The sequence below is a fragment of the Scomber japonicus genome, chromosome 15 (genome assembly GCF_027409825.1).
Source record: "Scomber japonicus isolate fScoJap1 chromosome 15, fScoJap1.pri, whole genome shotgun sequence".
Lineage (NCBI taxonomy): Eukaryota > Metazoa > Chordata > Actinopteri > Scombriformes > Scombridae > Scomber > Scomber japonicus.
In genome coordinates this window covers 12959416-12982898 of record NC_070592.1, presented here as the reverse complement: position 1 = coordinate 12982898, position 23483 = coordinate 12959416, and the positions used below count along the sequence as shown (strand labels likewise).

Below are 23483 nucleotides of genomic sequence, written 5' to 3'. Positions count from 1 at the left end.
TGATGCTGCATCTACATTAGCTTTATAAATGTATGCAAGATAGCCTGGCTACAAGTGCAAGCATTAAAGATATAATTACATAGTGAGTGTTGGATACACCAGACACTACTGAAGCAATAACTTTTGCAAAACTGCATATAACCAAAATGTAAGAAACTTAATTACATTGCATATTTGTTGCTATAGAAACATTTTCTTATACAAAGAAAATTAAATACAAAACAAAATCGCTGAGATGTCTAACTTTTTCGCTCTAGCTGAGTAAATACACTTATTAATAACGTTCCAATTTACCATATAACCTCACATAAGCCATCAGTTGTTATTTAAATTAGAGACACGGGTTTGGATGGTTACCCTTCTGACCGGAGTCTGATCTGCGCTGCGATTGGCTACCAACTCTTGCAGCTGCAGGGCCCCTCCGCCAATGAAACAGAAAGCTGGACACACAGGGCCGGAGCAATCTACATGACCCTCCCACAGAGGGCGCAGAGAGTGGGCATCATAAAAAGTGACGCGACCCTTCTCAAAGTCAAGGCACACACCGAGCCGAGGTGGCAGAGGGTAGGTGAGGCCTGTGGGCGAGGAGGGGCCGTTGCCGTTGGTGATGGAATCTCGGATACCGTTCCCATGGCTACTGTTGTGGTGGTGGTGGTGGTGGTAGCTGTGTTGGGGAAGGTAGATTTTGCCCATCCCCATAGTGAGGAAGCAAAAGGGTGGAGCAGAGTCCAGGGCATCCTCTGCTCCACTGTCATGACCACTGTCTGGGTCGTAGCTGGAGAGGGAGCACAGTTTGACAAATAATGATGAGACAGATAACTACTATTTTTTATCTTTTATTACATACCACAATTTCTTTTGTTTTTGTAAGTTAATTTCCTATTCATTCTCCAGCTACTCACCGGGGACTGGCCATGTCTTGTGGAAGATGAAACCACTCCTGCAGTTTGGATTCTAGGCCAACGCCGAGCTGTTCAAAAGACAAACAAGCAACTGATTTGTATGTAACCATAAATTAATCTTGCAGGAAATCTTTATTTATCCATCGAGTTGTCTATATTCCCAAGTGAAAATACCAACATCTTTATTTCCTGCCATGCAAATTTTGGTATGTGCAATGTTACAATCCACACATAACTAAGCTTACCAAGACATGTGTCTGTGTACACTGTAAACAAAAGACATCAAGTATGGAACTGAGCCAGGGAACATTTTTGAAGACCAAAGGCTCACTATAATGTTTCTGATTTGAAGGCATCACTTATCCTGAACATAACTGTCCTCGAGATGCGGCTACATTGGAAGATGAATAAATGCGGTAGCACATCACAAGGACTGGCCATGTTGCATGCAGTCATGATGATAAAGGCTTTGTTACTCAAGTGCTTTAAAGCAATGTGCTTTAAATTACCATATATCCAGTCTGAGCCTTTGAGCTCTGGAAGACACTATAGAGTCCCTGTGGCTACTAAAAATACATTTAAGAAATCCTTCATTCCGAGTGCTGTCAGCATCCTGCACACAGCAGAGTGACTGATAAGATCCAAGCCACAGATATGAACTTTTGTTAATGTGTAATGGGACCTTTTATGTTGTATGTCTACTTTTATGTTGTCTCATGTGTTTGGTGAGCCAAAGAAAAATTTCCAACGTGGTGGACAATAAAGCTTTATTCTATTATTCTATTCTAAATCTATTGATTTGTGGTTATTAAAGACAGATTCTTCCTTCAGCACAGAAGCTTACACTTGCTCACTTGCTTGTTCAAAAATCCTGCATGTTTTGATTGAGGTATGATCTCTATATCTACCTTCCTACCTAGTATCCACATGTAGTATATAGTATTCTGTACTATATACTACTGTATGTTAAGTCCTGACACAGCTTGTACTTGCCTTCACTAGGTAAGAACCAGGCTCCACTGAGCATGCCCAGTAGTGCCGTCCCTGTGTGATGGCCACATCTCCCACCAAGAGGTCTGAGGTCAGGTGACAGGAAGTGAGAGCGTGGTCAGCAGCCTGCAGCAGAGAGAGACCAGGGACGCTGCGGGCACAGCGCTGCTCCTTGCTGACCACCAGCCGGTCGGCATGGAGACCCCAGCGGGAGTCCAAGTAGAAGTTCAGCACTAAGAGAAGACAGGAAGAGGGGACCAGGGGGACACAGCAGTTAAAAGAGCAGAGAGGGAAGACAGAAAGAAAAGGGAGAGCTCAAGAAATAGAAGTGAGGGTAAAGAATAGACAAAGACGGGTGCATTCTTAAATGACTTAAAGGAAGAAGGGAGGCAACAGAAGGAGAGTGGTACAGATTTACAGTCAGAAAGCAGCAAGGAGAAAAGAAGTGAGGAGAATTGAGTGGAGAGACTACGAAAGAGGAACAGAGAGCAGGCATGCACCTCCTCCCAGCAGCACTGGAAGAGAAAAGGAAAATGACCTATACATTGATGACTCAGGGAGTAAATTACAAAAGGTATCGCAAAGAAGCTTTGGTAGGGGGAGGGGAGTTTTTCCATGGTCAAAACAATTTACAGAGGGAACATATGCAATAGCAGGAAGGAAAAACAACCTAAGGGTACACGAGGAATTCACCAATCACTCAATTCGACCATTAAAAGCCCTGGATCGGAATCCGATCCATGTTGTTAAGCCGCAGGTCTTAACAAACTGCAAACCTCATCAGCGTTCAGACAGATCTTGTTAAGAGGAGGTAGGATGGGAGGCAGACATGGGTGTATAGATGGGGTGGATGAATAGAGGATTCATGGGATGACCACAAAGAGAGAAGAAGGCAATAATTATGTAACATGGGGGTACAGAGGTATGGTCAAGAGATATGAATGCACTTCTTACGTTCCGTAGGAGGCATGTAGTTTGGCGGCGTGGAAGTAGCGCGGAAGAGGATGATAAGTACAAAGCTGTGAAATGTAAATAATACATGAAAGTAAGAAAGTGAGGATGAGTCGAAAAGTGGAGGAAGAGGTGGAAAAAATGGGGAAAAAAAGGAATGGGCAGAAAAGAAAGAGAATGAATTATTAACTGCTCACCATGGAAACCATTCTAATGCTTTTGCTGTGACTAATAAATAATAGTAGGTATGAGAAGACGAATGGGCCCTGGATGATAACAACTACAGCCAGCTGTGTGGTTATAATGAGATTTTCTGTAGCTGGTCACAAACTTGATTTGCTCAAGTTTATTTGATTTAGTCATTACCCAAAAATAGCAGAAACTCTTGCATAATTGGGTAGAATTTCTTTTTTTTCTTTTTTTTTTAAAGACATTTATATATGAAAGCATCACATTCATTCCCGACGTCTTTCTTAGAAATCTCATAGGAAAACTGAAGGATAATCCCAGTTTAATATGAATGAAGTCAGATTTTAGTAGTTTAGGACATCTTTTCTAATAGAAAAAAAGATAACAAAAGAAGAAGTTTTGAATAATAGCTCCAATGTAGTCAAAATTATTTAGAAGAGAAAAATACAGTAATGAAATACTGTCTATCTAAATATGCATCACAGTTTACAGATCAACTTCATAGGTCAACTTTGATATTTCAGAGATTCTCACTTACAATTTTACCTCCAAAGTAGTTTACTGGCTTAGATAATTTAGCTGTTGACTTGTGTACAAACTTTATTGTGTTTGAGTGCAAAGTTATCATAACCACTGCCAAAGATAGACAAAAATATGAAAATAATAATAAGAAAATAAGAAAATAATTTATCCTTTTCATCCCCCAGCTTTTACTTTTGGTTTATTGTTAGTTTCATATAATCAATGCTGCATTCGAGTTCACCCCAAAGGCACCATCAACTTCCTGATGAAAATCTTACTTAAAAAAAATAACAACAGACCGAACTTATTCAGAATCCAAGACTGAATTGAAGATTGTCACTGATGGCAGCTTAATGTCACTCCACTATGATGTGTGAGTGAACCTCTATATATTAAGGCATCAATCTACAATATACATCATGTTCTCATGGTGGATGTGTTAACTTTTGACCAACCCTGTGCCAGTACACCAGGGCACTGACACACCAACAGTACATGGAGTACCGCCATTAACAATGTTGTTAGTTACATCCACAATCCACAAAAAAACAGGCCTGTTGTAACCATGCATGGCCTGTCACTTCATGTTGTTTATGTAACAGTTTATCCTGAGGGTGGCAAATGTATTACCAGGAATCATCAGAGCAGAACACAATTTTCATCAACAGCCCATGGCTGATGTGTTTGAGCCCACTGCAAATTCATGTAGTGTAATGTAGATATGAGTGGTAGCATAACCCCTGTAGACAGCAAAAAGGTGCAACAGATGTCAAATTCTGCTGTGATGTGCTTGCACTTGATGACCTCATGTTCCACATTGAGAATGATTTGATGAGGTGACCTGTGTTGATGATTGTATGACTGACTGATTGTACATTTTTGTGATCACAACCTTTAGACGGCCTTGATGATGCTCAAACTCGTCCTCTGGATACAATTGTGCCTTTTTTAAAAGACTGACTCACAGACTTTGTTAAAGCACCAAAGAGCGACCCAAACTTTCTAAACTGATGTTTACAAACTCAAACTCTTGCATTACATGATTCCATGATCAAAATAGCATCTTATTAAATCTGTGTAAGAATCATTTTATTTTCATTCTGCTTTCTCTCTGTTTCATGTAGTGCATGTATGAATCATAATCATGAATCAAGGTGTGTTTGTTTTCCCACACATTGTGCAGTTTCCCTTTGACAAAGTCAAAATCTGTTTACTTGTTAATGAGGACAGCCAAAAAATGTCAGCGTGTACTCTCACCTGGTGCAGGCGGGGTGTGAAGGTACACCTCCTCACTGTACTCCCCGTAGCCTGCCTTGTTGCAGCCTCTCACCCGCAGCACGTACACGCTGTCCATCTCCAGCCTGTCAATGACAGCGCTGGACCCACTCACTTCATCCAATCGCTGCCAGCCCCAGCGAGCAGCTGCCAACCCCCCTCTAAACCCGCCTCTGGATGCTCCTCCTGGTACCACACCCCGACGGCGATACTCCACTGAGAAGTGCCAAGCTGGTGCAGAGTCCGGGGGCAGTCGCCAGCACAGAAAGAGCTGGTCATAGGCCAAGGTACGCTGGGTATCAATCACTGGAGCTAAGGGGGCTGTGACAAAAAGGTTTTTTGGTTCTCATGAATAACACACTCAAACCTAGAGGTTTAACATGTCATATTTGTACTTATATTTCATGGTATCTGCATTAAGTTTATATCTATGGTATAACGGTAAAGTAGTGTGCTCTGAAATCATCAAAAAGCCTCTATTTTCTTCTCTTATCTCTTCCCTTCTACTTTCTCCTTCTCCACCCTATCCCATCCTCTAACTCCCCTCCTCACCTTGGATGAAATTCAATTCTGTGAGGAGTTTGAGTTCTTTGGAGACGTCCAGCTGGAAGTGTCTGAAGGATGGATCGGCAGCCAGAGTGAAATGCTGGAGATTATCAATTGCTTTACTGAACCTGGTGCAGGGAAATACAGGGAAAGCAGCATTAGAGGAATAAAGGAGGATGGGTGTTTACATGATGCTTCCATTAAGAGTGGTGGGAGGGTGAGAAAGACTGCTGAGGAGGGGGGAATGTCTGATGATTTTGAAAAGATAAGGCAGGAGTTATTTTATACTTTTCTTTATCTTGCTGTATTTTACACAGATCCACTTAACAAGTTACTCAGATTAATCAGGTTATCACTCCCACATACTGTAAGTGAAGAGCTAGACAGGTAAAAAAATAGTTAACTAAACATCTTTCTATAGAGAGAGCAAGTAGATTGACTGAGAAGTGCTAATTCACATATAAAGGTATCAAAAAACAGGTGCTCTTTGGATCCACGGACATATCATGAGACCAAAAAAAAAAGAGAGAGAGAAGTTTGACTTGTCTTTTGCTTTGGGAACAATAAGTCCAACCAAAAACCAAACCAAAAAATATATATAAAAAATCTCAAGGCTTAAACTTAAAAAGCCTTTAATAATGAGCTTAGCACCGACATGTTTTTAAACTTCAAGTCTTTAGGGCAAAAAGTGACAGCTCACAGACACAGGCAATCAGAGAGGCACTGGATAATTGAAACAGGTACAGTCAAGAAAGCGGGTGTGTACTTTATTAGGTTAATTACAACAAGCCACCATCATCTTTGAGCAAATAATCAAGGCTTAAACTTAAAAAGCCTTTAATAATTAGCTTAACACCTACGTGTTTTTCAACTTCAAGTCTTTAGGGCAAAAAGTATGGATGGATGGATGGATGGATGGATGGATGGATGGATGGATGGATGGATGGATGGATAGATAGATAGATAGATAGATAGATAGATAGATAGAGAGATAGAGAGATAGATAGAGAGATAGATAGATAAATCATGACAGAGATAAACAAATGGAAAACCTGTTATGAGTCTGGCGAGCAGCCTGCACAAAGCAGGGCTGGTCTGTTTCTTTCAGCAGCTCCTGGGTAAATGCCATGAGCCCTGCATGTTCCATCAGGCCCCGTCTCTCCGTCACTTGAGCAGCCAACGCCTCCCCTCGTTTTTGCCGCGCTGCCTCCAGCGCCTGGGTGAGCGAAGCGTGGCGCTCGGCCAGAGCAGCCGTCAGATCCCTGATGCTCTGAGCCAGCTGCTCTCTGGCTGACACGCTGTTTACCTGGTGATGAAGAACACAGACAATAAAAGTTCAAACACCTGCCAAACTAACACCCACTTGATGCTATCTTATGACACCTTTAAAGGATAGGTTCACAGATTTTCCAGTGTGTCTTAAATCGACGGTAAGGTACACATATGAACAATGAAAGATGTTTTGCTTCCTGTATTTATTCCCGTTTATTCTGGACATGAATTTGCGTTCGATTTAAATGATAGGGGACCAAATCCACAGTCCTAACTGTGCAAAAATGTATTTAAAAGTTCAACTGAAGCTTATATGCAGTCTAAATTAGAATAATGAAGTGGGTGTCATCATATTGGTAGAAAATATTCCTTTTTTTAATTTCCATGCTTAACTAAAGTGAGACTGTAAAATTATGAAAGCTGTAACATGTAGCTTAAGCTCTCTGATAAGTCTACAACAGGTTTTTTTTTTTAAATGTGGATTCTGTGAGTTGGCTGCCTGGCAAAGAAGCTAGTAAAAAAGCCAACAGACAGGAGGCTCAACTGTCTTTAGAGTCTTTAGCAGCTGGCTGGTGTTAAATCCATGTTCAACATTTTGTCTGCCCGAAGCAATAATCACCTCAGTCTGAGTAATGGCACTCTCCAGCTGTGTAATCTGAGCCAGAACTGTGTCCTGGTTGGACAGAATGTAGTTCATCTCCTTCGTAATCTTCTCCTGTCAAATTAACAGCAAAAACACAAAAAACAGTTTAAGTTACACTCAGCATTAAACCATTTACTGCACTGTTTTACACTACTGTGCTTGCCTCTGATATAACATTTTTCAATTATGCAGATTTTATTTTGTTCTGTTTCAAGTATGACTTAGGCAACAAGAAATCAAATTTGAGAGTAAAAATGTTGTATTATTTATATGCACATTGGTTGAAATGAATGAAATCTTTCAAATCTTTAATTTTCAGAATTGTCCTGTGAATAAAACCTCATGCAACTCAGAAATTCAGTCCAGAGTCATACCTTCAGGGCTTGGTACGCCTGGGCCACCGGCAGGATTTTGTGCCCAGTATGGACCCGTCGCAGTTTGCAAAGCGGACAAAGCAGCCGCTGACAGGACCTACAGTAGAACTGCAGCTTCTCCTGGTCATGCTCTGGGCAAGTCAAAACCTGAGGAAAAGAATCAAATTACATCTAAACCCACTTATTTGAAGAATTTTCCACTCAAGGATAGAGAGCAGAGCAGTGTGGAGAGGTATTGTAAAGACATTTGTGTGTGTGTTGTGACAGAGAATCAAATCAATCACAGACACAAAGCAAGTGTAAAGGCACTTTTATCAATTTTACATATATACATATTATACAGAAACAGTATTTTGGTTACTGTTTGCTTGACTACAGATCAGATAAGAAAATGACATTAGATCTGAAAATATAAAATATAACAAATAAAAAAATAAGATCTGTGCTTCGTCACAAGAGCACAAAAACCTAATTTGGGCAAGATTACTTGTAATATGAACACAGGAGCGCAGTGTTACATCTTTACATACAATATAACGGTTTGATGCCACTTCCTAATAAGACACTGTTTAAATAAGGTATATAGAAGTTGTAGATAATGTCTTTGTTAATAACTCATTTATTAATGCTTTATGGACAGTTGTATATCTTTTTTTGTGGTTTGCCAGGTTGTGAAAATAATTAATGGGTTACCAAAATTCATAACAGTATATCACAATAACATATAGAAAAAAATCAAAAAATCAAAAAATCTGACCTGGCAACCGAAATGTTGTTTTTTATTAATGGTTTATATCTGGGCTATTAAATATAATTAAATATAATTCATTAATAAATGTTTGTTAACCATTAATCTAGCCATTGGGCTTGCATAAGAGGTGCTATGTTGCAAAGTGGCATTAAGGATTAAAATAAATGAATAAATAATTGTTTTAATACTGGAAGTATGTGCTATGAAAATTGAGTGTATCATCTCTTATTATTAGATATGTAGATCAACTTGAAGTGGGTGTCCCTGCTTCCTACCTTTGGTCTGAAGTTGAGTGTGGGCAGGATATGCTCATGTTGTGCCCGTGGTGTCCCCCATGGGTGATAGAGCTTGAAACACTCATTACAGAAATTGGATCTGCAGTCAGCACAGCCTTTGGTGGCCTCCAGAGCTTGAGGAGGTTTACAGAACTGGCACATCACTGCCACGCTGCCCAGGCTCACTGTGTGTCTGTACCTGGTGATGGTATAAAGAAAGGTAGTTTTAGCCTTTAATTATCTGGCTCACAGCAGCATGGTTTCTTCATAAAATGAGATACTGCTTTCGTTTTAACACAATCCTTTTCATATTATCATGAGATCCTTTTCACGGTATAACAAGATAGTTTTATGTTACTTTTCTTGTTATTACTAGATACTTAATTATGCTGTTTTGCCAAGAAACTCTTGTAATAACAAAATGCCACCATCATGTTACATCACATAACATGTTACATCACATAACTTATTATTACTTGCTATTTCACAAAATTAAAAAGTACTTTTCAGCTGACATTGGCTACAACATTGTCTCTTTAGGCACTGGCAAGATCTTTTTCTTCTTTTATCAATATATGGAAGGTACTGTTATAACAACTAGCCAACTTATCATGTTATAATGTAAAAACTCAAATAATGAGTCATAACGGGAAAAGTATGTCATTAGAACACGTAACTATCTTGTAATAACGTGAAAAGGATTTTGTTAAAATATGAACTTTCAATTTATAACAAGAAACAGAGCACATTTTATACTGGCTTCTTCCATTGTGACTAAATTTGATTCAACAAATTACATGTATAAAAAAGGTTGTAAAACACATAAAATAAGAGGGCAATGGGCCAAGGGTGATAGAGTGTGACATACAGCATTAAATAGCTGATTAATTAAACGAAAAGCTACTAGAGTGGAAACACAGTCAGCCAGAGTAACTACAATATGTTGCAGTGGACGCTCTGTATGATTCTTCAACACTTCAGCTGCTGATGAATAATTATATCGTGCTTTTACAAGTGTGTGTGCGTGTGTGTGTGTGTGTGTGTGTATATATATGCTATACCCACCTCTCCACTATACGCTCCAAGGTGAGGTTGCGCAGACAGTCAGTAAGACCCTTCTCTCCCAGCTCCACATCTCGACCGCAGGGGACACAGGGGAACATCATCACCAGGGGTGGGCCCTCCTTACGGCGCCGCCCTGGATACGTTCCATATCCTGGAGACCGGGGCATGGATGGTGAAGGCGGGTGGGGACCTTAAATCAAAAATGAAAGCCAGTTAAGAGCGGATGGAGACAGAAATGATAGAGAAAGGTCATTTTTTCTGAGCATAACATTTCAACATTGATAATGGTTTGGTATTTAGGTCAAGGGATTAAATTGATATGCAAAATGAAGTTATTCCAAACCTGCTCGCAGCACACGGTCAATGGGTCGCTGTTCAGCTTTAGGTGTAGGCCTGCGAACTTGTCGGGGTGAGCGGGTGTTAGGTGTGGAGGCTGGAGAGTTGGGCTCTGGGGGGAGCTCTGGAGGTGGGTAGCCATTTGCCACCAAGACCTCGGAGGCACACATGAGGCAGATGCTGTGCAGGCATGGCAGGACCACGGGCTGTTTGACTATATCCTTACACACAGGACAGTGCAGCTCATGCTCCAGGCTCTTCATGTTAGACTGTGGGAGGAAAAGAGGGTGATGTGTTATGATCTACACAGACTACTAAACAAACTTCTTCACCTCTTACAAAAGAGTTCAAATACCTCCAGGCTAGAAGCTGTTTGTGTAATAAAAACGCGTTGGAACATGTAATATGCCAAGAGGAACAATTGTACACAATTAGCCTTTAAAGATATAAAGTTAAACTTGTTTGTGTGGTTGGGAATCATTTGAATATTTTTACTACTAGTGCCAATCTGATAACCAATAATATTTTTTCCTACAAAACCTTTTTTTTAATTTAACAAAAGTAGAAAAACTCCCTGAATGTTAGATATGGCCTATATCCTAATCTCAAATTGGTAACATTTTGAAGATTTACAGAAGATTACAAATTGGACCAGGCAATTGAAGCCAATTTTTCTTGCATGTCAGTTTTTGATACTCCACAAACACATTGTGGTCAGGCTCTAAAACAGTACTGAGGTTTCATGCCCAGCTAAACTTGCAAGAATACCCAAGAGGAGATACAGTATAACTGGAAATGAACAGGCTGAATGGAAATAGAATGGACAGAGGAGCCAATGTGAAACGCTGCTCCAGACAGGCGACATGGGGCATCATTCTTGTTAAATATGGATAAAGATCATCCATTAATTATTCAGTCTTTGCACAAAGTCCCTCCCTTAAATTGCAGTCTTCCATATGAGCAGGACTCTTTAGCCAGTAGCCACATCTGTTGGTTTTTTCCACTAAGACATGTTCTTGTATTTTTCTGTTTTTATTAAATCTTTTTTGAGATTTTACTTTATTCATGCAGCTTTCATACAATGTAAAGACAGTAGCTCAGACAGTGCTCACTGGCACATGGCACAATGGGGAAAATAACTTAATATGCATTGAGAAGATATAGTGGATTACTCATATCATGCAGAGTGGTAATTTGATAAATTTCACCGCATGATCGCCAATTTATTGGATTTATTTCTTGGTGTACCTCACTGCTGACCGAGCACATTCTGTCTATTTAGCTAAGAGCTCAGAGCTAAGTGGTGGTGGCTGAAAATCTGAACCTCTGGAGCAGTAAGTGTGTCACTGTTCTCCTCAAGGACATGTATGTGACGGAAAAGGACACACTGGGCGTTGCAGAAACCTGTGACTTCACACCTACAGTCACTCTAACTACAACTACCTCAATGAAAATGAGATGGTCAAAGAGAGTTCCATTGTCTATTTTAATCTAGTGGTGATGTGTGATAATTATTCAGCGTTTGTGGTTCAGTCAGTTTATTACATTTTCGATCATAGTCAGGATGGTCTGCTTTGCTTTGCTTTCACAGATGCCCTTGACACACAGTCTCAACCAACAGCCAAAACTGTTACAGGGCCAACAGTAGCACATCTTCATCACTGACACTGCGAGTTAACTTCAGAAAAACCAGGACAAGAGAAATGGGGGGTGGGGGGATTGGGGATTTGTCACTATGCTGTGATGTAGCAGCACAAGAACTGCTTACCACAGCACACCATAGACCAACTGAAATTACAGGTTTTATAATAAGAAAAACGCACTGATTGTGCAAATTTAAGTAAAACAGGATACAGCTTGCTTGAGAGGTTAAGAACCCAAACACAATTACACAGCTGGATGGCAAAACATACACACACAAGCTGACTGATGCAAGTAATCTTCCCTTAGATTTAACCCATTAAAGAAGAAAATACACAGGATATTCTAGTCAAAATAATACAGCTACTTTTCCAGATGACAAACATAGGCTGCTGCTGCTAGACCTATGTTGCATTGGATTAACTTAATTCATTAAAATAACCTACTTTCTCGCTTGGTCCACCTCAGTCCCAGTGTCATTCTCCAATGTCAGATCTGGCCTGTCTCTCCTCCTCTAGCAATCAGCCTATCACAATTTCAGGCTATTGAAATTATAACAATGCAATTCCAGCAGGCTGCTGTGCAGGCCTATAACACACCTAATGGTGGGCCAGCTGTGTCTATTCCAAATGGATAATGCGCACAGTCCGGCGTGGATAGGGGCTATAACAGGCGTTGCGACAGCGCATCCTTACCTTCACCTGGAATCTAGGCGCCATGACAGTAGACTATGTGCACATTTCCAGCATCAAGAGAGCGCTATTTCCATAAAGAGGGGAGGAGTTTGAGGCATTGCAATAGGCTACATTACACTGCCAGCAAACGAGTCCACCGCATCGGTAAGATGGGCCCTGGAGGAAATCACTATCGATGGCATGAAAAGATGCTGCGCCTTTTTTCCTTTCTGCAGTGTGATATCTGCCGCAAAGTGTGCAGGTGTCGAAACTCCAGACCTCTAGTCGGCCAACCACAGTCTATTGTTACCGTCTCTGCACATTTCTAATATATTTTAACCCTATAGCGACGGCACAAGCATCATCCTCTTGCCTCAGCAGCAGCCGAAGCTCCTGCATCTCGTCTCCATGGAAACGACCATCCAGTGAGCCCAAAAAAGAAACGTGTCATTTCTCTCTGAACCCACACTGCGTTTAGTCATTGGATGGTTTCTTTAAAAAAACACCTTGGTATCTTATTTAAGGGTATATTTTCTTCCAATTCTGTAGCTCGAGTTTGGTTACCGAGACATAATAAGACATCCATTAATGTGGGTTTTTACCGTCCAGAAAACGCCTAAGCTTGAGCTATTGATTTTTTAACAGTAAGGACAGCAAATATATAAATGCACATGGAATATGTGTAATTTTAATGTAGTTTGAATAAAGAAGAAAGGGCTGTTAATAATATATAATAAGAAACCTGTTTGCCTGTTTTACACACATTAATTCGGTGCTTCACTTATTAATTGTTGTTATTTATTATTTGCCTTTATATTATTATATTAGTTAAAGAAGAACAAGAACAAGAAAATAAATTTCAACACTGAGCGTTAACACAAGCACAGACATACTCACACTGATACGAGCCAAAGCTTCCATCGTTGATGTGGCTGTTTTTAAATCCATCTCTGCCATTTTAAGGAAGCAAGCTACCCCTTGCCATCACCTGGATATAAATCGCGATGTGTTGAGACCAGGACATGTTAAACAAAAAAACAAAACAAAAGGTCAAATATCTGCTTTCTAGATAATAAAATCTTTGCCGGTGTCGAGCGTTTCTCCTTTTTTCTTTTTTTTCTTTTTTTTAGGTCTCTTGAAAGACAAGCCTTCTGGACATTTTACACACGCAAAAAACAAAAAATCCTGATAGAGATAAATATGCTCATTTGGGAATAAAAAATAAAGAAACCGATTTCTAAATGTGTGTTAATGTCAATATCCACGATGAATACTAACAAATGCCTGTGGCTTTATTCCTCACACAGACATCCCGCCCCCCACCCGCCCATCCCGCACCGGAACCTCTCAAATGATGTTGCACACAGCAGACTGAAAGCTAAAGATGTAATTGGAAGGGAAAAGCTGGTCCGTATCCTCTGTTAGAACAAAATGTGTATCTCTGATTAAGCCATATTGTTTACAGTAGGCTGCATGCCACAAAGCAGTAGACTACCCTTTAATGGGGATAGTCGATGTTTCCAGGCCTTTCCTTATAGGCTACAGCTACTAGTCCATAAATGTTCCAGGTGAATGTGAGGGCTGTACATTAGCTTTAGCCAGACGCTTAAGTAGTGTAACACATTCACCTCACTGGCCTCTTTATTAGGTATACATGTGCAATCCAACAGCTCTGCTATAAATACTACATTGATGCTTATACATTTCCAGTTTTTGTTGACATCGTCATGAAGGTGATAATTCTGCTTTATGTTTAGTACTGAGGTCATAGTGGGTGTTGGTGGTGTATTAGGATGCACTATATTAAATGGTGTTCCTAATATTTTGTCCACTCCATTATCATACATGAAGGGGGCAAAATATTATGAACACCAATTAATATAATTCACCCCAGTACACCGCCACCACTTAATACGACCTCAGTAATAAACATAAAGTTGAATTATCACTTTCATTGACAATATTTGAATTTAAAGCAGAGCCGTTGTATTGGATTGAATTTTATTGTACAGGTGTACCTAATGAATAATGTTGCACTGCTTATCTGTATGTAACAAGTTTATCTGTGTGGTCCCTGTTAAATAAAATAACAAAATAAAACTCAAAAGTTGAAGGAAGTGTTCATAATTTTTCAAGTGTGTCTTGAAATAACAGGTGCCCAAATGAACACTGAGATGTGTTTTTATTGCCATAATCATTCCTCCTGCTTCCTCTCACACTGGCCATTAGGAGATCCCTTCAAAATGCACTTAGGGCCCAAAAAACAAAATACTCCTTCTGTGCAAAAAGTTCTTCTGTGCAAAAGGTTTATCCGAGGCTAATATGAAACGTCAGCCATCCAAATTAGTTAAATCAAGTAGATATCTTTAAACATTGCTCTCTTTTTAGTGCCAAAGTCCTGCCTTTTGTTTATATTCTTTTATACAAATAAGATTGTAAATGTGACAGATATACAGTTGATTTGACTAACTCAGACTGATGAACTAGAGGAGGGAAACCGGGTGGTTGGACAGATGGCTGAGGTCGTTCAGGTGGGCAACCGGAAGATGGCCAGTGTCGCTCCAGAGGATGACTAGAAGGAAGACCAGACATATTGGGCAGCTCTGGAGTTTAGCGGCAAAAGGCTCAGCTGCTCTGGAGGTCAACGGTGAAGGCTGGGTTGCTCTGAAGGTTGGTGGAAAAGGCTGGGCCACTCTGGAGGTTGGCAACAAATCTGGCAACGCTCTGGAGGTTGCGAGTAGTTGCGCTTAGCGTCTAATGTGCAGCTCCCACATTCACCTGAGGAAGGGCAGCCAGCACCGAGGCAGGTCGAGACAGGATGCTGAGTGCAGAGCAGGGGTGGATAACTGGAGACCTGGCTTGGTATCAGCCAAGATGGCTGACTGAGGATCTGGAGGGTCTGTCTGTGAGTCAGTGGAAACAGCCAACTGGAGCTCTGTTTGAGTGTTGGACACGATGGCAGAGTGATGGTCTGTAAGGTCTGGTTCTGGAGACTGCTGACTGGAGGTCTGACTTGGTGTTGGCAGGGACAGTTGCCTGGAAGTCTGGTAGTATGTTGGCAGAGACAGCCAACTGCTGAAGGTCTGGTAGGTAGGCTGGAGAGGCCAGGAAAACAGGATGCTGCTGAAGTTCAGGAACAGGGGGCTGTCATAGTCCAGCAGGAACAGGAGGTTACTGCAGGTCAGTCAGGACAGGGGATGCAGGAAACAGGGCCGCAGGCAATGTAGCAGGCTCTGGGGGTTTGGGCTGCAGGGGAACCAAGCAGCGTAAATGTTCACAATCCCTTTCAGATTAGGCACAAGTTCCAGCAGCCACCGCTTGGATGAACAAGTGCAGAGTATCAGAGAAAAAGACTAGAGGTAGAGGTAGACTAGAGGCTAGCAGGCCCTTTTAAGCAGATTGAGGTGTAGGCTGGGATTCACTAGTGTTTAAAAAGTCCTCCACTCTGTCAGGTAGCATTTTCTTTAGCCAGGGCGTTGAAGTCACTTCCCGGCATGCAGGCTATAAAACTGCCTCTCTGTCCTCACTAGAGGCGTTCTTCCAATCACTGGAAAAGCACATTAGATTAAAAATCACCTCATGTTGTTTGTCCGCTGGGTCCTTGAGTGGTTGAATCCTTCTTTTAAGGGAGCAGCAGGAGATGGACCCAAATGTAGGACAAAACAGCAAGAATTAACAGAAAGAAGAAAATATTGTGCATATTTCACTACATTTATTTCACAGCTACAGTTACTTGTTCCTTTAAAGATCAATATTTTATTTGGAAAATAGATTATGTGCTCTATATTTTTTAAATATTTGTAATGAATTTAGGTCAACTTGTAGAGATCTGTTTTCATCTCATCATTAAAGGGTATTTTTCTGATGATCAGTGTCAAAAACTCCATGTATATCCTCATTTATAATAAATAAACACTGAATAGGGTTATTTTGCAACTCATACTTTTCAACATTTACTTAAGTAATATTTTAAGAGAAGAACTTTTACTTGTAATTGGGTGTTTTAAAGTAAAAGATTTCAATACTTCTTCAGCCACAGACTATTGTTATGTTCATGATGTTTTAGATAAAATAGAAATGTATAATTTACACACAGTGGTGTACACTATGTAGACCTTCAGGCAGCTTTACAAAGAAAGTCCACCAGATGGCGCCTATAGCACACAGAGCACTTTACAGGCATCTTTCAGCTGCAGCAGGAATGTTAAAGATTCCCTTCAGACATGTATTAACAGATACAAAAACCCTCTATGTGGAACTGCTCTGGTTGACTTAAAAAGCAGTGAGAAATGAGCACCTACAGTCTATTTTAACCACGCCTCAGTCGGTTACTAAGCAGGAAAGGAGACTATAACTAATGTAACAAAAATGCAAAGCAAATATGTTTAATGAAGAACACAAGTCGATACTTCACAAAAAATGACCAGTTTGAGCACAAAAACACTGAGACGCAGTGTCAACTTGTAATGCCATATTCTGTCCACAAGATGGAGCACGACTCCAGTATTAAAGACAAGCACACTTTAAAATGAACGGAGAGCAGTGTGCAATAAGACAAAAAGACTAAAAACAAGAGGTGAATATAAAATATTATATTATTATATATATAATATTATATTACATTATTATTCACACCCTCAGGCACAAATATAGCATGTGTAAAGTACATGTCGTTTTTAAAACAATTATAAAATATAGCAGGATGAGTTGGAAATGAATTTGTTCATGTAGTTATGAATTATGATTGGTGTTCGCTGACCATATTTTATATAATAGAACTGTTATGAAAGTAATAAATAGGGCCAACGTGTTGAAGATAATATAAACGCTAGGCTACCACACACACTGTGAGAACTTCTCAAAGGAACATCAATGAAAATGTTTTTGATGGTTTTGCCTAAATCTAATCATCTGATTGCATGTATTGTCAATCACTCACTGAGGTGCTATAGTGGTTTTATCTGACATTCTGTGGGAATAATGGGACTGATTGGCTTTGTGTGCCAATTGTGAAGGAGGTGTGTGCTGATAATTGAATTCCATTCATGAATTCCATTGTGGTTTGTTGTTAGTTCAGGCTCTCCAATATTTACTTTAAATGACTCCTAGTGGCTGCTCCTTGGTTTCTGCTCTCTGTGATGATGTCATCCAGTGAGCAGTCTACAAAGGAAATCTACAGTGGATGAATACATAGAAGGCACTAAAAACTGACAGGAACTAACTTATACTGCCTGTAGCTACATCACTTATTAAGATTAGCTTGGGTTATTTGTGCAATCAAACAACAGCCATCAAAAACTGCTAAAATGTTATGCCGTAGGTTAGGCTGTTTCATTAAGTATTTACATGGCAACCAAAGTGAAGAGGAAATGAAAGTTCGTCGAACTAGTGCCCTGAACTACAGTTTATTACTATGATGTTACCGCCCACACAGTGAGTCCAGCAACAGTTTACTGTGGATAGGGTCCACTGTCTATATCACAAATATCACCCTTGACTCATACTCCACAGCAGTCAGGGCGGCGCCCGACTATAAAAATCTCTGCTGCACTTATTCACAACTTCTGAACATTCCCACCTCTCCTCCACAGACACCGTCCCAGCTCGAAACGGTAAGAAATAACGGAGCTGCTCCAGTTTAGCTGGAGTCTTTATACATCCTATAACGCCTGCAGGTATTGGCTGTGAAAGGCAAGGATCATTTGATTACCTGCTTGTAATCTACTCTTGGTGGTGGTTCAGGGGTTTTTTTCAATCTCTTTTACACTTTTTCTGGACTGTTTTAAATACTTTGTCTCTCTTTATTTTTCAACGATGCATGTTGGATTGACGATTGTCCCAACTTTACTCTCTTTTGTCTAAGATTTGAACTTTTACATTTTTTTTACCAATCAGAACTAACTATAATTAAGAACTGTTTTAAGATTTTTATAAGATTAATACATGCTAGTAGGATACATCTTGCTTTTATTCATTCAATACAAATCTTATTTTTTGCTCATTTGATCATATTTTACTCTCTTATTCTTTCTTTTACTCTCATATTCCTATACTGTGAACCCAGTGGAGTCTATATGGTGTAGGTAAAGGGTGTGGTTGGACTGTTTGCATGTACACACATGTACTCTGTTGATTTTAGGGCCCCCTATCATTTGCTGCATTGAATTCGCCATCTTGGGCCTCAGCACATTTTTTCCCCCTCATTCAGCTGAAGTTTTCCATTCCCTCTGACAGAAACACACAACGCCTGTTTTTCCTCCCACTTCTCCTTTTAACTGTTTGGACCCTGCAAGAGTGTGAGGATGTTCAGTGTGCTAAGAACAGTTTGAGTGCTGTGATTGTATTTTAATCATGTCAGTTATGTGTGATGGTTAGTTAAGCTTAAGCAAACATTTTTTTCACATATCATGAGTATTTACTCATCACTAACCCTAACCCTAACCCTAACCCATCCTCCCTAAATGCTAAGGAGCTATCCTCTTTGACTAAACAGTTTCTTACCTTTTTGTCAACCAAATCCTATGAATGAAGCTTAGGCTGAACTTCATTCCATGGAAGGCTACTGTTTACATTGAGCTCCTTGACTTTTGAGCACTCTCATGCCCTTTCATATACATAAATAAGTTTATCAACATGGTTTTGTCACTCCATGAGTTTTCTCAAGGCTCACAGCCAAAATAAGTGATATGAGTCATGTTTTAAATTTGTGCTTTGTTCAAATTAATCAATTTCTGCTCTATTTCAACATTTTGCTTTCTCAGTTTAAACACTTCAGCAACCATGCCTTCAGAACTGGAGACATCCATGGAGTCCCTCATCAAGGTGTTCCACCGTTACGCCTCTAAGGACGGCAAGGCCGGCACACTCAACCGACGAGAGCTTAGAGAGTTGATGGAGAACGAGCTGTCTAACTTTCTTAAGGTGAGAAAGAACCAATAAATATTTAAATTTAATTCATGTGTTACCTGTATGTAAAGAGTAAAAGGAAATATCTTTTATCACATTATGCAGTATAACTTAAAGCTCTCTTCTTGATGTCTCTCTCACATCAGTCTCAGAAGGACCCTGCTGCTGTCGACAAGATCATGAAGGACCTGGACACAAATGGTGATGGCCAGGTGGACTTTGAGGAGTTTGTTTCTCTGGTTGTTGGACTTTCCATTGCCTGTGAGCAGTGCTATCAGATGCACATGAAGAAGACGGCAAAGAAGTAAAAGGCGACCGCATATAAGAGAGTAGAAGATACCATAAAGCATTCCCGTTTTTGTAAAAATAGTTTTGTCCATTAAATACACTGAACAACTTCAAACCCAAGAATTGTGTGTTGTGGTTATTGTGTGCATAGTAAAGTGATCATACATTTCTCCTAAAGTAAATACAAATCTACCTCTTTAGAGTGTTTTTTCATTGTATACATGTTATTAAAAGCCCCAAATAATAGAAATCCTAAGTATCTACTCTGCAAATTCCACCACCATTGGTTTGTTTTCATTTTATGCAATGGCAAAACTCATTCTAGAGATCACTGTGTACTCATTACTCTCTTGGAAACTCGCCAGTGACACTAGGTGTGACAACGCTATTCCCGACTATAATTCATGCTTCCCTGGGTGTGAAAGGGAGGACAAACCTCTCCCTCTCCATTTGATAAAGTCACTCTTATCGTTATCCTGAGGAATCTGTAGAATGTTCCAGCCATGAACACACCCCTCTCACAAAGCTGATGTTGCAATTCTCTACATTATGAAGCATTCATGAGCAGATGCATGTGATGATAGGGTGCTATATAATGGAATAAAGTTTGTGAAAATTCCAGCCAGTTTGATTTGATTAAGCAAGACAGCCCAGGGCACTGTGGAGAAAATCTCCGGTCCTGAGTTATAGGGCATCACAGATCAGTACATCACTGTTTTTCTATGAAATTCTTTTCATTGTGTTTCATTGTGTCTGGTGAAAGTGGGATATTCTTTACTCTAAAATCCGGTCTCCCAGGCAGTACTTCTTCACAGGCTATGTGCGGGCACTCACAAACTCTGCCAATCATATGTCTTTGTCATAAATGGGAAGGGTAAGACTTTGTGGGTTACAGTTGGGGCGCTGGTTGTGGTCTCCCTATCCAAGCAAAGTAGGAAGAGCTCTTACTGCCCTAGGAAAGTCTGCCTGGAAGGCAAAACTCAGGGCTGGTACATCACATGAGCATCATGATCCCTGTACACACCCCCTTGGGCAGGGCCTGACTTAGTGGCCTACCATTGTTCATAGTTACAGGGTAAACACACATGTTGCTAGGTTACAACGTGTGTGTGTGTGTGTGTGTGTGTGTGTGTGTGTGTGTGTGTGTGTGTGTGTGTGTGTAAGCACCACGCCCATGTGACCCACAACTGAGTTAAGTGCCAGGATTTCCCATTTTGCTCACTGTTTTCTAAATATACTTTATGATCAGTTGATGTATTTTCTGTGTTTTTGGAGAAGTGAGCCATTACTGCATTCATACAGTTGCTGTTTGGATGTCACCTGTTCATCATGTGGCTTAAAACAACACAATCATTATTTGTGAAAATGATTAAAATGTCCTAAAGCATGAAACAACAAACCAGAGTCTGATCTGTGAGGACGCTGAACAGGCAAAAGCTTGTCCCTGCAGTAAACAGACAGACAAGTTATGACATCATGATCTGTGTCTCAACCTTTGTTTAACTGAATCATCATCACATCCTCTCACCCTATTATGATTTCCCAATTCATTCTGTGTAAAAGTGTGTATTGGTGTAGCAATAGATGAGCAAATATTCACTGACGCCTACCACACCTTTAGACTCACACAGGCAGAGCGCCCCCCCCCCCCAGCAATGTCATAGTTCTGCACACACCAACCAACTTTGATTGACATCAAAGGAGGAATTTTGGGGAAATGGATTCCAACTTTGGCCACACTTCTGGTTGTGTAACAAACATGATATTGGTATGAGATTTATGTAGCTCTCAATTCTGTTTTCAAAATACAATTCCCAAAAAAACCATCAGTTGCTTTACTGGGAGTTATCCCCAAAGGGAGCCAATCATATCTTCTTCGACTCAGGGTCAGCAATCAAAGGAATCAATGTAAACTGGTTAAAACCCACTGTCCCAACATTCCAGTCATGGGTAGAGCGCTTGTGGATACTCTGTAATATGGAAGAAATGCCACATAAATTGTGGCCTCTGAGGAAGAAATTCTTGAGAAGGTGGAGCCCTGCTATGACAGTGCTGTTATGAGCACAACATCCCTCCTCCCCCTTTGATCCCTGCTCCCTTCCCTGCCACCCTTTTTTCCCTTTTTATTTATGTATTCATTATTTTTGTGTCTTTAAACCAATGAACAATTAGTTCACCAACCAAAAAAGAAATTGCATTTAGACATTCATACGGTGGCCTTGAGAACTCAGTGCAACTTTGAAAACATGTAAATAGACAAAACATAATCAATGATGACAATTTCCAACAATGTGCAGTATTTAAGGAAAAAAACGTGAAGTGAGAAAACACAACCAATACAGAAAAGCACTGCAAATACACAAAACACACAACCCAATACACAAATCACAGTTGGGTTGCGGCACCACTTTATTACAAGAAAGACACAAGGCAGAAAGTGAACATTATAGGCAAATGTTTTCTGCTTGACCACTAGATGGCAAAATAGCATAACTGTACTGTAAAACTGCAACATGGGAGCTGCGTTTTAGATAAGTTATTAAACAGCTCCCCCTGTACTACAAACAGTTTCTCATGAATCACTGCTGGATATAATACAGAGTGTGATTTCCATGGATACTCAGCCTTATTTAGTAGATCTGAATGAGTAAGATGGGGAAGGAAGACGGCAGGAAAGAAGTTTGACCAGTGTTTTCCACACTGTGAAAAAGGACAGTAGATCAAATATCTCAGATTGAGTTTCCATTATAGATTCAGCTGTAGACGAAATAAATAGCGACTTGACTTCTAGCCTGTGATCTGTTTATTCTGCTTTGATGGACTTTGACTCAAGTTGCTAATTAGAGACCAAAACAATTCTAAGCTGACCAAAAGAGGAAAGACACGAAAAGACGTTTTGATATCTAAATCCAAGTTGTCCAACAGACCACACACACACACACACACAGAAAGAGAAAGAGAGAGAGAGAGAGAGATAGAAACACAGAGTAGCCACAGTGCTGATTTTCATGTCCCTGATTTCTGGTCTTGGCAGTATGACGCATTAGCTTTAGGAACATGACTATGAGTCACAACCTCCACCACCAAATTGCAAAGAGTGGACCCACTCAGGACCATAACAATCATTGCTGAGTGAGTCACTTTACCCAACGTTTTCATTTCAGAATCAAACATACACAAATCGAAAAAAGTCAATTATATACACAAAAACACCAGAAATTAGTTACTGTAATGTATAATTAAAGTATCCTCTAATACATGAGTGCATAGGAAAAAAATCCAGATTTAACTCGTGCTGATTGCGCTAGGCAGTAAACTGGCAGGAAGGGCATCACAGTCTCTTCTTCATCTTCTAAAATCTCAGAAAAATGTTTGTTATAATAATAATAATAATAACATTGTGCAAGTTTTATGATAAAATGTATCTCATTGGGGAGAAATGAAGAGAAGAAGTTCTTAGAATTTCTTTTAAAGGGTTAATAAGAAAGTAACCCCTAGAAGGATCCGCCCAATGTGACTGCACAATCCCAGAATCTTTTTACATGACTCTGGGTTGGCTTTCAGTAACAAGCATGAACAAGTACAAAACATCCAATTTTGCTTTGGAAAAGACTCTTAAAGATACAGTACACTCTCACCTATAGTCTACTTTCTGCATGACAAATAGCACTAAATGCAGCCTCGAAATCATAACCTTAGAAACCTATTTATGACAAATGTTAATTTGATAAATGGTGGTTAAGTGTTCCTGAATGCTAATGTGTTCACAATGCTTACTGGTTTTGTTTTTATTTTTGTTTTTTACATGTGGTGTAAAACAGTTCTGAGCAGACCTCCTGGCAACCAGCAAAGTTATTTATTGATTATTGTTTCTAAGTAACAA

At 40.0% G+C, this 23483-nt stretch overlaps 2 protein-coding genes across 2 annotated transcripts; one reads left to right on the top strand and one right to left on the bottom strand.

Annotated features, from left to right (window-relative positions):
* Window positions 1-315: 315 nt before the first annotated feature.
* On the bottom strand, window positions 316-13366 carry trim46b (tripartite motif containing 46b). The gene is made up of 12 exons (XM_053333966.1): window positions 13304-13366; window positions 10099-10360; window positions 9756-9945; window positions 8691-8889; window positions 7665-7811; window positions 7267-7362; window positions 6428-6681; window positions 5382-5503; window positions 4812-5150; window positions 1896-2125; window positions 903-970; window positions 316-775 (listed from the first exon to the last, which is right to left on the bottom strand). Exons 1-12 carry the CDS (start codon window positions 13361-13363, stop codon window positions 316-318), a joined length of 2427 nt encoding a protein of 808 aa, XP_053189941.1. The 5' UTR covers window positions 13364-13366.
* A 4510-nt stretch (window positions 13367-17876) lies between these two features.
* Window positions 17877-19723, top strand: s100a10a (S100 calcium binding protein A10a). The gene is made up of 3 exons (XM_053334292.1): window positions 17877-18018; window positions 19168-19327; window positions 19459-19723. Exons 2-3 carry the CDS (start codon window positions 19187-19189, stop codon window positions 19618-19620), a joined length of 303 nt encoding a protein of 100 aa, XP_053190267.1. The 5' UTR covers window positions 17877-18018; window positions 19168-19186; the 3' UTR covers window positions 19621-19723.
* Window positions 19724-23483: the final 3760 nt, after the last annotated feature.

Bases quoted from the DNA above. Each gene is read 5' to 3' on its own strand.
- trim46b (XM_053333966.1), bottom strand. From the start codon at position 13,363: ATGGCAGAGATGGATTTAAAAACAGCCACATCAACGATGGAAGCTTTG. The intron at 2,126-4,811 runs GTGAGAGTACAC...GTCTTCTCTTAG, and splicing joins TCACACCCCGCCTGCACCAG to TGCTGAACTTCTACTTGGAC. The intron at 776-902 runs GTGAGTAGCTGG...CTCCCTCTCCAG, and splicing joins CAAGACATGGCCAGTCCCCG to CTACGACCCAGACAGTGGTC.
- s100a10a (XM_053334292.1), top strand. From the start codon at position 19,187: ATGCCTTCAGAACTGGAGACATCCATGGAGTCCCTCATCAAGGTGTTC. The intron at 19,328-19,458 runs GTGAGAAAGAAC...CTCTCACATCAG, and splicing joins AGCTGTCTAACTTTCTTAAG to TCTCAGAAGGACCCTGCTGC.